The following is a 16,484-nucleotide window of genomic DNA, read 5'->3' on the forward strand; positions in this document are numbered from 1 at the left end:
TTTGTGAGATGAGGGTGTGTCTTCTGAGTTAGGTAAGTGTAATTTTCCCTTTGTTTTGTGGATATTCTATAACAGGTGACATGGTAACAAGGGTTTTAAGTAGAAGCTGGAGTCTGGGGCCTATTAAGTATACCAATTGCTTTCATAACTAGACTGTAGGCATACCTTCTGCCTGACTCCTTAAAACTTATTTCTGCATCGCACCCCTGTAATGTGGGCAAGCCTACATGAAAGCATCAGGGCCCAGAAAAGAGGCACAGCTGGCTCTAGAGCCCAGTGAATAACTGGGGCATGGGGCTTTGTGGGGACAGGAGGTAGCGGGGAGTGGGATCCAGTTTTTCTTTTAGCAAGCAACAAACTGAAAAACCAAGAAAAAGAAAAAGCTGGAAATATGGTATACTTTGTCATTTCTTTGTCATTTGGCTATGAAAAGATACAGTATACTTCTGCAGTCATCTTGGAGCTTTAAGATATATCTTAGTGATGTCAGCCCCTGTTTTCAGTCACCTTACCTCATAGTGCCTATTCTCCATCAGACCCTAGTTGCCAGGAAACATAGAACCTTTAGCCTGATGAGGAAGGACAGAGTTACTTAGGCATCTTCCAAGTACCTTAAGCTGTTTCTATAAATAGCTGCTCCAAGAAATGTTAAAACTTTATGTTGGAAATGCTGTTTCGGAACCCAGTCAAGGTGTTTTGTGCCCTGCCTACCCCAAAGCCACTCCAAGCTGCAGATGGTACTCAGAGCCTCAGCCATGGTAACCAGATATTTTCATCACTGAACTTCAACAAGGGTTCTAACTTGACCTTAAGGGAGTGTATATCATCTAAAAGTATACTATATAAATAGTATGTTTATAATATATGCATATTTAGTGCATGCATAATTATGTATATTACATATATACATTTATGTGTATGATATATACATACACACATATCTTGATTTGATATATTGCTTTTCAAGGGAGCTAATCTAGTTTTTGTTACTCTTCAAAGCAGTCCATGAGTCCACCAGCACAACAAACTTTACCATGTAAGCATATAGGTGTTGATAAAGCACCCTTGTGCATTGGTTAATACAGAGGTTTTTGGGTTTTTTTTTCCAATGCTGCTCTTCTCACAAAGGCAAGGGCTAAAGGTTTTCTAGCATACCCGAAAGTCAAAGCCTGAAAGATCAGCAAGAATGATCTAGATTAAATATGAAGAAGGGACTTGAAAATATGTGGTTACATATTCCATGGTCTAAAGATGCATATTTATAGTCCTAGTGTACATTAGACTAGCTCACTTTACTGTGTATGTTTTGGGGTTACATGATATTGCTTTTTAAAGATTAGATTTTTCTGCCTAGAAAAAGGTTTGAAAGTAATAGTTCTTGTTTGGTTCCTCCTGCTCCCCACAATGTATGTACACCTTTTTACCTATTTTTTCAAATATCTTGAGATTCTTTTTCTCTTAGGCCCCTAACCTAGTCCACATTTCCCTTTAAGTGTATTGAGATACTGAGACAGACAAAAGAGAAGTGATTTACCCTTGGTCAGAGAGAGCGGTTGCTAGGTTGTTTTTTTTTTTTTTTGAACATCATCTGGGATCATTATGGATGAGGATTATTAGACCCCACTCCTGATGTGAATATGGTTTTGACATAGATGCGATTATTTTGATGCACAGTGGAGTTTGAGATGTACTGGTTGACAAGAAAAAGCTGCCTAATGACGCAAGTTCCAGGCATTTCCTAGTACTTAATTAGAGCAACCCTGGGCAAATCATCCCATTTTCTTAATCTGCAGGATAGCTACCTCAGAAATAAGATTGTGCAGAACAGGACAGATTAGAAGATGCTTTTGAGGATCTGGGGAGATGAATTCATAGATAAGAATGCTGGAGGATCTGAGTTCAAATCTCAGCAACTACATAAAACACAAAGCATGGTTGTGCATGCCTGTAACCCTAGTATTAAAGGAAATGACAGCTGTGTTCCAAGAGCTTTTTAGGCAGCCAGCTTAGCCAAAATGGTGAGATTTCAGTTCACTGAGAGATCCTGTCTCAAGGCACAGTAAGGTAAAAAAACATCAAAGGAAAACACTCAAGGTTCTCTGGCGTCCACATGTATGCACACAGGTGTATGGTCCCATACATGTGCATGTATCATATAGATACTATGTACAACACGTTTTCTGAAAGAAAAAAAAACATTGGTAACCCACTTCAAATTCCACATGGAGTGCCATCTCCTAAGAATATAAAAGAGTGTCCAGTACATGACAGACCCTCAAATGTTTACTGAATGAAGTGTTTTTCTGAAGCATTTGTTTTATATATGCAAATAGTGGGTATACACAAACCTTTCTCAAGAAAGAACAAGAAAATGATTTTCCCAAGTACATCTGTAGTCCAAGTACTTGAAAGGCAAAGTCAGAAGAACCGAGAGGTCATGACCATTTACAAATTGTATGTGTGTATAAAGTTGAAGTCCAGCCTGAGGTATGTAACAAGACTCATCATGTCAAGGGCTGAGAATATAGCTCAAGGGTAGAACACTTACCTAGCATTTGTAAGACTGAGTTTGATTGATAGAACCATAAGAAACAAACACAAAAAATTAGACAACTTTGGTAAATTTCTGGTGAACTCTGTGAGGAAGGGATGCGGATCTGTGTCTTGGTGTTTATTTAACCATGCAGATTGAAAGGTCATACGTTTAATATTATAGGAACAAATTGGAGTGTTTGTGCATTCACTTTGACTTTTGTTGCTGATGTGCTTAAAGAAAGATCCATTAGTGATTAGTAGACAAATAGTTTATGCAATAAATGGGTTTACAGTTCATTGTTGTCAACAATACAGCATTTTCATCACAACTACAGGTGAAACAGAACCTCATGGAGAAGTTGTAAGTACATTCATGCTAGTGAGATTATTGTAGAAAGCATTGCACATGCATCCTAGGAGCAGACAAAACTGGACAAGGGCTATATTTTCACTCATCTCAGGTTGGCTTTGTATTTTGTCATTGAGACTTACATTATGTTTGGGTCAAATAAGAAACCCAAAGTGGTTTTATAAAAAGTTTACAACCATTAAACAATACTGTTTAATCCCACAAATGGATAAAACAAATTACTATAGCTCAATGATACACAAACCAGGACTAAAAATAGTCAATCTGCCTATGTGTATAGCTAGCTATAATACAATAAATATCAAATATGCTGGGTCTTCACAGAGGCATTGACTACTTTAGACAAGCAAGTTGTAGAAATACACTGGTTTTGTTTCAAATGAAAACTAACACTGGTGCTATTTTGGTCGATTGAAGATTATACACTCCTCAGTTTCATATCCGAAGAGAAGCAAACTAGGAGGAGGAAGAGAAGGGTTATTAGGAGGAGACCTGAGCAGGGAGGGCTCTTTGGACAACTTGGAATTACTTGCCCTCTGCAAATTCCAAACCTGGTTTACAGAACAAAACAAACTATTGAAATTGTCGCCCCCCCTCCAAAGGCATTTGTACAAAGCTGCACACGTAGAGCACAGATAGAATGAGAGCCTCTTCACAATGAACTGTCCCATGTTAGAAGGAAGCTGTAACAAAGATTAATAGATATTAATGGTTGAATTATTATATAAAGGTTATTTCAAAATGAAAAAAATGGATTGTAGAGGAGTAGTCTCTTAGAAACTAGAAGGTTGAGATATTAAGGGGGGGGTAAAATCATGCTGTATGCTTCATTGCTTAGAAGAAAAGTTTTACAGACCATTTCCATAAATCGTCCGTCATTTTCTCCTCCACACCTGGTACCTTAAGTGAGTTCAGGCGTTCCATGTTACCTTGCAAAGGCTCCTTTTTCTGTGAGCTGTCTTATAGAAAGGGTGCCCTGAATTGACCATACCCTCCAGAGTCACCTTTCTCCTTTAGATGGAAATGAAAACAACAACAATAAGGTCACAGCAAGAAAATGAAAATCAGAAAATCTACAAAGTCTAAGGCCTGGACAGGCACAGGTTTGCTATGAGGTCAGAAAATCAGTGAAGAAATTCAAATTACAAAGCACCTCTTACAGAATCCGCTGCTCCTCAAAAACCACACAGAACACTGTGCCTTAACTCCTGCTGTGTACTTGGAGGTGAGTATCCCACAGGACACACACTTAGCCCCTTAAGGGCACTAACGAGGTCTCAATGCTCTTCTTTATTTGCTATTTTATAATCATAGACAAAATGGAAACATCAAGAAGTGTGCAGATCTTGATATAAAAAATGTTTCTGTAATGTAAGAACCACACTGGATTAATGCATTCGTAATGATACAGCTCCATTAAAGATTCTTACATATGGTTTATTACTATTGACCCTTTATAAAAATCCCCTTTATAAGGACATGTTAAATTTAATAGGCTAAGGAGAATCACAATGTTGCAGATTGTACACACAATAGTTGTGCATCTAACAATAAAGAGGCCTTGAAAACTGTATTTGTCTATAAACTACTACTGCCCTTTGGAAATAAAAGCTCCCTCGTTACCCCTGGGCTACTTTCCTGTGACACACAGTGCCACAAATATGGTGAAAATTAAGTACTAAACATAGTTTAAGATGAGTTTTGTATATTTGTTTCTATACAATCAGGAGAAAAGAGATACAATTTGTATCAACAAAAGGTCATTTCTGGTTATTTGAGGCATTGCTCTTAGCTGCTTTGGTTCATACACATTTGACGAGGAGAGAAGAATGGCAATCCTTTCTTAGAAAGTGAAAAATACATATGCTATCTTAAAAAATTCCCCTGCTGGGAGGAGCTTACAATTCTTTAGCATTTTAAACATGAACATGTTCCAGATAAACTGCAGCTAATGAGATGTGTCCTGTGCTTCCCTGTGACCTGGGCAGCTCATGGACACTGCAGAGTCATTGGCCGGAAGAGGATCTAATTGGTAGAAAGGCATCAGAATAATCTGAGATTGCCAAATACCCTGATTTACTCAAGGGGCAGATTGAGAAGGTCCAAGAAGCTGAAGGTATGAAATGATGCTCAGGCGGGAAAGAGCACTGCAGAGACAACTGTCGGTTTGTATGGACCTACCTGGTAGAAAATACTGTTCCCTTTATCAGTAGACTGGGAATGGAACAACCAGCGGGTCGGACATAACTGGGAAGTTGTGACTAAGGGAATATGGTTTAAGATGTACTATTCGTCAACTTTCCCAGAGAGAAAGCTGGAAAGCAGCATGGAAGTCGTTATTCAAACCACCAGAAACAACCCTGACTACAGCCTCACGTTCAAAGTGTTTCACAGGAAGAAACATGTATAGGCAGTATTACACCTTCTCATGAAGAAACAAAAGGCCATGCCCAGGCCTTCTCAACTCTCATGAAAAAGGACTGTAGAAGTTAGTAAGTTCCAGCCTCAGAAATTGTGAGCTGGGCATCGTTCAAAATGTTGAAATATACAATGGATTCAGAAAGAAGGGCTCATTCACTGCATCTTAAAACAAAAACAATGAATGCCTCTTGTAGAGGCATGTCACTACAAATGATTCTACCCAGAATAAGATTCAAACTGTGCAAATGGTGCTACCTGACCCAAAAGTCATAACCCTCTTTAATATTGACTGCATCTCAGCATTACCTACCACCCAGTGCGCCCACCCTCTCTGCATGGATTCGAAGTGCATAGCAGAGCACTTCCCCTTTGGAAGCTGCTCTTTTGCCACCTAGAAAATACCCTGGTTTTGTTTCCTGAAGGGATTCTCCTCTACCAATGACTGATCTTACTGCTCAAAGAGTGGACAACAGGAGAGGGTGGTGTACGTGATTATGCACGCTTTTTCACGACCCTTTGTCCTATAATGTTGAATTGGTCAGAAGTTCCAACTCTGTAATGCCATCCCTCCTGGGATAAGGGAAATAGATTCTGGTAGTAAGGCCCGTGGTCCTGGTCCAGATCTTTAGCGCTTGTGTATAATAAACATACATACTAAGTGTTGAATATGCACTTAGAGTACCTCCTCTATAGAAAACTTCAGCCTGACCCCTAATTTGCTAAGGTGAAGAGATTTGAAAGCCAAGAATGGTTAATAAATGTGGTCAAGTAAAATATATAAAAGAAATACAGCTGCTTTACTCTGGTGCTCAAGAAAGCAAAAGTTTAAATGTTGACATGTGATTTCACTTTTGAATCAAATTGAAAGTATAAAATGTGACAAAATCATTGAGTTGTATTTGTGATCTATACAGGTGTAAACTATAGACTGTATAGAGCTTACAGTCTGATTATCACGATAAAAAAGTTGATAGCAGAGATACAAACACATCTTAAACCAAATATATAAATTCATACATGCAGTAGAATTGCTAAGAGGAGGATTCATCTATATCTTTAGAAGTTTCAAATGGGCCCCTATACTTTGCTAAAGATATTGAATGATCAGATACCCATGCAATAAAATCTGTGGTTACTTTTAGTTTTAAGTATCTCTATTATAAACCCTTAAAAGGTTAATTCACAATGCAATCTGATCCTCATGTATTTGCTCTCTAAATTGGACAGATGATCCATACTTTATAATATGGAATATGTGACTAAGCAAACCCTGGTAGCTGGGTGTGGTGGCACATGCCTTCAGTCCTAGCACTCCGCAGGCAGAGTGAGTTGAAGGCCAGCCTGGTCGACATAGCAACTACCAGGAAAGCCTGTGCTACAAGGAGAGACCCTGTCTCCAAAAACTCAAAAAGAAAACAACAGTAATGAAATCCCTTGGGGTTTCTTGCGTTTTGTCCTCCGTTACCTCCACACTTCAGTGGAAAAGGACATGGGACATTGGGCCAGTAAACTTCGGGTTGTGTCTTGACTTGGTCATTTACTGCTAACTTCATCAAGCTTCAGTTTCCGTCTCTATAAAATTAGATGTTACCAAGATCTACCTCACAGAGTTGATACGAACTAAAATGATATAAACACTCTGTAATTTTAAAAGTACAACACAAATTATTACTTATTAGAATTATAGTATCGTGTATTATTAGTATTCATATTTATGTAAAGGAATAAGTCCTTTGTGTCATGTCAACGTGCAGCCCGAAGTTTGGCAACAATCAAGGCTGCCAGTTGCTGCGCATCTGCTGTGTGCGGATTCTTCTCCATCACTGCAAGAACAATGTTAGACGGGAAGATGTTGCAGAGGTTCTTGTACGTCTGATATTGGTGCTCTGGTATTACATGCTCCCTGGCATCATTGCACATTCCAACCCAAGGATTCCTCCACAGCTGCTCCATTTTTTCAGGCATGCTCCTTACCATGACTGGTTCGTAAGATGGTTGCATGAGGCTGTTACCTAAGGGATAGGAGTGGTATCCATAGGAGTCAGCTGTACGGGGCAATGGGTCCCAACTAGCATGCTGTTCCCTGCACAGAGGGGGTCGCCGTTGCCTCATGGGGTTGCTGTCATAGAGGCGGGAGTCAGAAATGCTATCCATTCGAGTCATCACCAGAGCACGGCCTGACTGGGAGGCTCCCACAGGATGGAGATTGGGAGACATGGTGTAGTCTCCAGGACAGCTAGAGTGTGCTCCAGTTGCTGAGTTCTGGGCATGCACAGCTAAGTGAGGGACAGACTGCTTGTGTGGTGCTTGCTTGAAATCTTCTGAACCATAGCTTTGTACTCTCGCTAAGGCTTCATGGTAACCATGGGAAAACGGCTGAAGATGGTTGTGGGATGCTGAGCGGTGCAGCTTCAAAGTGCCTTCGGGATGGGCATCAGCTACAGCCAAGTACAAGTTGTTGTAAGAGGAATAGTTGTCATTCCTGGTATGGCTCATGTGACTGTCGGTACAGAGGCTGGGATTCCGAACATATACCCCCTGGTTTGCTTCAGACATATAGTACTCATGATTATGCATGCTGTTGATGCTCACTTTGGAGAAGTCGCTTAATACTGAATAGTAGTCATGGTCCCCCATAGTCTCAAACTTTGGGTATTGCTCAGTATAGTTAATAGGGGTGCCATGGCTGTTGGTAACCAAGATGGGGGGGTATTGCATGCTGACCATGTGCTCCAAAGAGGCCTTTTGATGGGGGAAATGGGAGGACCCTGGCACTGGGCTGCTGGCTGAACGGGTGTTGAGTGCACCCACTGCATGGCTTTTGGGGGGAGGGATTGTAGGAACACTTAAAGCGGTCACAAGTGAAGGGACAGAACTGGCCTCGGGTTTACGCGCAATGGACAACCACTCTTCAGGTTCCGCAGCCACAGACCGGATGCTGGGATCTGATTGGCGCTTGGAGGCCACACGTTTGACCTCTGAGGTTATCTCACCTTTGGCAGTAGACATCCCTGCGCCACACTTGGCCAGGGTGTCTTCGCTCATTATTTTCACTGTGGACAGTTTGGCACTGATGCGGAGCTCATCAGCCACCGAACGCTGGGGTTGGTTGGCCCGCTCCGGATGATAGTATTTGCACTTGTGGCCGTAGGTGCATTTTTTGCCTGAAAAATAATGCCTTGGGGTAAGACTCTCTCTCATAGTGGTCCAACCCTCTGTGCCAGAAATTGTCCTAACATTCTGGTCACTCGGGTTAGGGTTAGACTGTTCAGGGTTAAGGCAGAAAATTAATTCTCCACAAAGATGAGAGACAGACAACACCAAGGAGTCAGCACAGACTGTGAGGGAGAGGGAGAGAGTGGAAAGCTTCGAAGGAAACTGCAGGGTAAGAGCTAAGAGCTGAGCAGTTGGCTAGCCTGAGTTTTCTGTTGATGGCCAACCTTTCTTAGGCACAGAAAGCAGACCGAGGCAGTGCGGAGAGCGCACGTTTGGAGGCCAGTGAGAAGTGAGTTTCAACGCCAGCTATGTCCTTTACTGACTATGATCTGGCCAAGTGACTCTTTTCTAAGGCTCATTTTCCTCTTTGGTCAAAAAGGTTCATAACCATGCCTATAGTACAGGATTCTGGGAAAGATGAAATGGGACGACACACATGAACATACTCTGATTTGAACATGATTCGCAGACAAAAAACAAAAACACACCCACCCCTCAACAAGTGATTCTTCAACAAACACAAACACCCTAATAGCCCGAGACCCAGCAGTTCATGTTGCTCTGTGAGGCTCACAAACTTCGTATCAGGGGATTTTGGTAAGAGCACAAGAACACTTTTAAAAATACTGTACTTTAGAAGTACAAATGAAAATGAAATTTGGAGGCAACTGAAGCTCAAATCAGAAGAAGATGGTATAATTGATTGACAGAGGGTATAGTTACCTGCCCGAGAAACATGACCTTGTTTAGGGTCAACCCTTTGGAACGGCCCCTTCTGCTTCCTGAGGATATATCATTTCTGCTCGTCCTTACTCCTAGCAACACCACTCAGGACCTGGGCACATTTTCACAAGGGACAGCATGCCACGTTAAGTGACAGCTAATCTCCTCTTCAATTTGAGCTACCTTTTCCTCGCGCAGTTTCTAAGCTGTTTCTCCATGTACCTAGCTGGGAGTACATAAAGACCCAGATTTTCACTCACAGAAAGTGGACAAGCCAAGATTTCTCACTTGAAAGAGAAATGTGGAAAGGAAAAGCATTCTAAGAATCTGCCCGTTTCCCTTCGTACAGAACTCAACTCTGTCTGGACGTACTCACCATAAGGACATGGTTGCTTTTTATGCTCAGGGACAACAGGTCTCTTTCTTAAGAAATTCTCAAGGCTCGGACCATGGCGTCCTAAAGGGTCATCAGGAGGCATGAATCTGAAAGCAAGCCACCGAGAGGTGAATTGTTTCCTTCTGTCACCAACACGCTTGTAAGGGTTCAGGCCCGCCTTCTCCCCTGCCCGCCCCATTGTCACAGCATTCTACTGGTGCTTTCTACCCCTCAGCTGTCTAAGGACAAGCCATTGTTTCTTCCTTTTCTTTCTACTTGATCACACAGGAAGGATGATCTCCATGTGCATCCTTCTTTCATGGTCTGTATATACCAGTCATGTTGCTATGAATGGCGTCTCCCCTGTACACCAGCCACTTTCATACCTTTGTAGATTTTCTCATAGTGTTCCTTTCACATGACATACCCAGCAGCCCATTTTATTCTGTAGAATTCATTTCAAGAGACAGAGCAACTTTTAGCATCCTGCCTGCCAGTATTTTCTCTCCCCCCTATCTCTACCTTTCTTCTCCTATCTTTAAGTCCCTTGAGGGTGAGTCCTGCTTCCTAGTCAATCTTTTATCTTTGTAGCCAGCAGCAGAATTCAGGGTATAGAGTAGGTGTTCAGTATACATTAACTGAAATGTAATGCATTACTCCTCAAAACTTGTGATGGACTCTTTAGAGTTTACTAGAAAGAAACTCACTTATCATTCACAAAAGAATACATCAGCAACCGCTCCTCTATAAACTTCTTCCATTCCGGCTTTTCAACTTGAAGGTCTCGGTAGTTATCATTGGACACAATGATGCCGTCAGAATCAAAAGCCAATTTGACTATGAACCGGTCGTCATAACAGACCACCCTTCTGCCTTGGACCCTTCAGGATGGTGTGAAGACGAGAATCTTTTCCTTCTCCAGTTTACGTAGAATATCTTGATCTATCAAAATATGCCACACAGTAGAAAACAGTTTTGGAAATGAACCATGCTATCCCCATATTATCAAAACAAAAGTTACTACTATATAAATCTTTTATTTGTAATTGGAAAATAGGTGTGCCACTTTTCTGGCTGTGACATCAAATAGAATTGTGATTTAGTCATCTCTTTCAGACTTTAGTTTTTCTTTCAGTAAAATGAAAAAAACAAAACAAAACAAAAAACAAACCTAGATTCAGACACTAAGTTTTAAAAACTGTCACAAAGAGAAAGAACTAACATTTGATCTAGCATTCTTTTTTTTTTTATTATGGTTGAGACAGTGTTACTATGCAGTCCAGGCTAGCCTGGGACTTCAGATTCTTCTATCTCAATGTCCCAAGAGCAGTGATAACCAATGTGTACCAGCACGCTCAGCTAACCCTAGCTTTCTTGATATTTGTTTTGTCCTTTGTCTGAAGCATGGGATTTTTTTCCTGTGGTGATGGGATTGAAACCCAGAATCAAGAGCATGGTAGGCAAGTGCTCTACCGCTCATTTCTATCCTCATCCCTAGCTTCTTGACTGTTTGATATAGCAAAGGCTATATCTGTTAGGAGAGTAAACCATCGCTCATGGAGACTTTCAGTTTTTACTGTTTCCTGAAAGAAAGACAAAATGAAGGTGGGACAGCAAGCCATATTATTTAAGCAGTGACTTTTTTCTTCCTTTTTCTCTAAACACTGACTTATTTATTCATCCACCCATCTATTTATTTGTTTGTTTGTTTGTTTAGTGTGTGTACCATGACATGTGTGAAGGGGTCAAAGGGCATCTTACAGGAGTTAGTTCTTTTTCCATTATTTGGTTCTCAGGGATTAAATTCAGGTTGTTAGAGCTGGCAGCAAGGGCCTTTACCTGCCGAGCCCTCTCGATGGCCATTTTGGATCCAACTGATCAGGAAAGAAAACTTGCTTACTAGGCTTGACCAGTGCCGAGATGCGCTCTTACACTGGGCCTGGGGCCTGCCCTGCAGATGGAGACAGAACTCAACCACCCACTCACTGACGGAACTTCCAGAGTAGTTCCTTTGGAAACACAATGCCTGCGCTGTCTGAATGAGGTGCACATAACGATTCTTTTGAATTTAGGCACCTATATGCTCATGAGCTCTTTCTTCCATAGAGAAATATTTAAAATCATTTTAGAATTTGGCTACTATACAGACAAACATAATCAAATTAAGTGTGTTTTACACATTCATTGTTATTCTCTATTTCATTCTTATGTGAAAAGAACAAAACAAAAATATTTTTTGTGGAGATTTAAAAAGTGTGATAATTTCTAGGCTCTGAACCTTCTTTACCTCAGACACAGATTGTTTCTTTGGCTGTTTTCTCTGATACCACTAACTTGTAAACCCCACATTTGTTTCTTTGATACAAAATAGGAGTGCCTATATATCATGTAACCTTTAGTTTACTGAAAAAATCAGTCATATTCATAACCAGATTTATTCCCTATTGTTTGAAATCTATTATCAGTCAGATTGCCCTGGTACTCACTATATGGCACAGGTTAGCCTCAAATTCATCATCCTGCCTCAGTCTATTGAGTATTGGGATTTCAGGTATGCATAACCATTTCAATAAAAATAATGTTCTTCTTTTCCAATTATGTGCTTCATGGTTTTCTAAATTGAAGTTTTTATTTAACTCTCACGTACCACAAAACAAGCCTGATTTCATAATGGATCACTTTATAAAGATACGCTTGCTAAATACATTTTAAGCAAATTTAACTTAGAAAAGCAATTATCTAAATTGAGACCATCTGCCTCTCTCCAATCTATCTTTTTATCTTTGACTCTCGAGGAAGATATTTTTTATTTGAAATAGTACCTGTAATTGGTGCATCAGGGCGGGATTGCTCCTTTCTCCATGCTGGTACGAATACAGTGATATCTTTATGGCCTTTGTCTAGAAACCAATCCACAGCAAGTTGTATTCCTCTGCAGGAGAATTCTTCTTTATTTCCATGGCTTCCGAAACAATACAGAACAAGAGAGAAAAGGATCAATAATAGACAGCAAAAAGAAACACCCCGCCAGCCCTTTCGCAGTACTGAGATTAATGACAGACATTTTTCTTTTTTTGTACAAGGTTACACTATCATCTATCTATCTATCTATCTATCTATCTATCTATCTATTAAATCTTTACATTGCTTTTGGTAATTTTCATAATACTAATTCTACCCATCCGTGAGCATGGGATGTCTTTCCACCTTCTACTGTTTTCCTCACTCTTTCTTTAGAGATTTCACATTTTCATTGTAGAGGTTGTTCACGTCCTTATTTAAGTTTATTGCTAGACACTTTGGGGGACTACTGTGAATGGGACTGTTTCCATGAGCTCCTTCTCAGCATTGATTCTTTGGGGTCTATAAAAAGGATACTGATTCTTGTAAGTTGATTTTGTATCCTGATACAAAACTACAAATAGTTGATTATTTCTAGAAGTAGTTCCATGGAACTTTTTGTCTCATATGTATTCTATCATATCACTTGCAAATGGGGATAATTGAACTGTTTTTTCTAATGAATCCCTTTAAATTCCGTCTCTTGTCTCAGTGCTTTAGACAATGTTTCAAGCACCATCCCGAAAAGGAATGGGGGGAGGGTACTACTTTCTAGGTCTTGTTTCCAAGGGGATTGCTTCAAGTTTTTCTCCATTTAAGAAGATGATGGTTGTTGGTTTGTCACATATAGCTATATTACTTTGCAGTATGTCCCCTCTTCCTACTCTAGGAATCTGAGTAGCCAAAGTAATCTTGAGTATAAAGAACATTGAGGAGATTAACATTCTTCATTTTAAGATACATTACAGAGCTACAGCAACACAAATCATAGCAATGGTACAAAATAGAAGACCCAATTATGAGTGCATGTAACTACAACCATGTGATATTTGACAAAGATGCCAAAAATACACAATGAAAAAAAAATCAACATTTTCAACAAATGGTGCTGGGAAAACTGGATGTCTAGATATAGAAGAATGAAATTCGACTCATATCTGTTACCCTGAATAAAATATGAATGAATCAAAGAGCTCAGTGTGAAATTTGAAACTCCTAAAAGAAAATCTATGTACTACTCTACAAGCTATAGATGTTGAAAAAGATTTCTGAATAGGACTCTGTCCAGAAATAAGGCCAGGAATAGACAAATGGGACCTTATAAAACTAAAACACATCTGTACAGCAAAAGAAGAATATCAATGAGTTAAAAAAGATCTCAAGAATTGTTCAATATCTTTAGCAATCAGGGAAAATTATTTTTTTAATTTTTAAATTTATTTTATTGTTTTATTATTACTTAAAAAATACCAATCCAAATTCCCACTCCCTCTCCTCTTCCCAGTTCCCTCCCTATCTCTCCAAAAATCCTCCCACCATCCCTCCAACAATCAGGGAAATTTAAATGAAAATTTCCTAGAGTACCCCCCTCATCAGTTATAATGGCTAAGATCAAGAAAACCCTGAAAATCAATATAGGCCAGGATGTCAGGAAAGGCGACCCCTCATTCACTGTTGGTGGGATTGAAAATTGGTGTAGCAACTATGGAAATCAGTTTGGAGAATTATCATATAGCCCAGCAACATTTATTCCTTGGCAAAGGACCAAAGGACCTGGCATCCTACTTCACAGATATTGTTCAGCAATGTTCATTGCCAACATATTCACAGTAGCAGGGAAATGGAAACAACCCAAATGATCTTCGATAGAATGGATAATAAAGACGTGGTAGGACAGTATACTATTCGGCTGTAAGGAAACGTGAAATCATGAAAATTTCAGGTAAATAGACAGAAAACGTAGAATTGTATATTTACAGAAAATATGATGGTGACTGAGGTAGTTCAGACCCAGAAAGACAAATGCCACCTGCTCTAGCTTATTTGTGGATCTTAACCCTAGCACTTTAGATGTGAGTATAACAGCAGATACCAGGAAAGTTAAAAAAAAAAAAAGGACCATAGGGGACTTTCGTAGACAGAGGAATAGTAGAACACAGGTGCTGTGAAGGAGAAATGGGGAAAATGAGGTTGAGGGAGGAGACAGGGAACTACAAAATGAGACAATCAGGATTATTAACACAGGCTGTTTGGAAAAGCCACAGGGAATCATATTATTTTATGTTTACTTAAAATTACACATGTAACTATATGTATAACAAAGTAGCAACACTTAGGGTGGCAATAGTCTGTAACCCCAGGGCTTGAGGGTTTGAGATATGTGAATCCCAGGGGCCAGCCAATTCAGCCAAAATGGTAAGTTCTGGGTTCATTGAAAAACCCTAGGTAAAGAAGCAATTTAAAAAAAGCAATTAAAGAATACAAATAATAACTTACAGCCTCCACGTACACCCACACGGGCAATATCACCCACGTACATAGATCACAACATATACACATAAAGGAACCAGTTGAAGCAGGGGATGAGGTTTAGGGAAGGGCAATGGGTGATCAGAAAAATAATGAGAATGAGGAATAATAATACCTATGTATGAAGATACCATGATGATGGAATCTATTTCTGTAAAGAATGTCATCAGAATGTTGAGAGGGATAGCAATGCATCTGTAAATTACTTCCAGTATAGCCATCTTCACAGCACTGATGTTGCTAATGCAAGAAGAAGGCATGTATTTCAGTCTTCCAGTGTCTGTAACTTTCTTCACTATTGACCATAGAACGCTATCACTTTCAAGGTTACGTGTACTTGGTCCTAGGTATTTTGGGAGCTATTATAAATGGAATTATTCCACCTATTTCTTTTTCAGTATCATTATCATTTGTTAAATAGTAAAGATACTGATTTTTCTATGTTGATGTTTACCCTGTTTTGTTGAAATAATTTATTGGATCTAAGAATTTTCTAATAGAGTCTATGGAGTTACACACACACATCTGTCACTTTTCCTTGGCTTGTTTCTCTAGCTAAGGTTTAATTACGGTGGAGAAGAGAAAGTATACACTCTTGTTCCTAATTTTAGAGAAAACATTTTGGCATTTTCCCTATTTATTGTAAGACTTGCTACAGATTTATTGTGTATACACTTTATACTGTTGAGGTTCGTACTGTTATATTCTAGTTCCAGGGCCTTTTTCTCACAAAAAAAATGTTGAAATGTATCAAAGCCCTTTCTTCCTCTTCAGATGATCCTATCTAACTTCTGTCTGTGAGCCTATGTGTGTGTTGTATTGTGTTTATTTTAATATTTCTCAAGCTGTGATCATTTATTTGTTATTCTTAAAAGAGTTTTAAAATTCATCTATTTATTTTACATCCCAGCCACAGCCTACCCCCATCCTCCACTTCAGTCCCTCTCTCCTATTTCCCCCTCCCACCTCCAGTCCCCTTCTCTTCCATCTCTATTCAGAAACAGGCAGATCTCCTATGAGTATCAACAAAGCATGGCATATCAAGTTGCAGTAAGGCTAAGCACCTCCCCATGTATTAAGGCTGGGCAAGGCGATTTAGTATGAGAAGCAGGGTCCCAGAAGTCAATAAAAGAGTCAGAGACACCCCCTGTTCTTGCTGTTAGCAGTCCCACAAGAGGACCAAGCTACACAACTGTAACATATATCCAGAGTACCTAGGTCAGTCCCATGCAGGGTCCGGGGTTGTTGATTCAGTCTCTGTGAACCCCTATGGGCCCAGGTTAACTGATTAGCCTTCCTGTGGTGTCCTTGACCCCTCTGGCTCCAACTGCTCCTTTCTCCAACTCCTCCTCCACAGGATTCCCCAGTTCCACCCAATGTTTGGCTGTGAGTCTCTGCATCTGACTCCCTCAGTTGCCTCTCTTATTCTCTCTCCCCAACAGCAAAGTTGAGACCATTCGGATTGGCATCCAC

At 40.0% G+C, this 16,484-nt stretch overlaps 1 protein-coding gene across 1 annotated transcript in view; it reads right to left on the reverse strand.

Annotated features, from left to right (window-relative positions):
* Positions 1-7,064: 7,064 nt before the first annotated feature.
* LOC121443113 (probable ribonuclease ZC3H12B) overlaps positions 7,065-16,484 on the reverse strand; it is a 142,498-nt gene continuing 133,078 nt past the window's right edge. The window contains 4 exon segments of the mRNA XM_041644793.1: positions 7,065-8,490; positions 9,642-9,748; positions 10,349-10,583; positions 12,464-12,603. Coding sequence (XP_041500727.1) covers positions 7,070-8,490; positions 9,642-9,748; positions 10,349-10,583; positions 12,464-12,603 — 1,903 coding nt within the window. The 3' untranslated portion in view covers positions 7,065-7,069.

The sequence above is a fragment of the Microtus oregoni genome, unplaced genomic scaffold, assembly GCF_018167655.1.
Source record: "Microtus oregoni isolate MIOR12 unplaced genomic scaffold, Mior012 000100F_ref0000014, whole genome shotgun sequence".
Classification (NCBI taxonomy): domain Eukaryota; kingdom Metazoa; phylum Chordata; class Mammalia; order Rodentia; family Cricetidae; genus Microtus; species Microtus oregoni.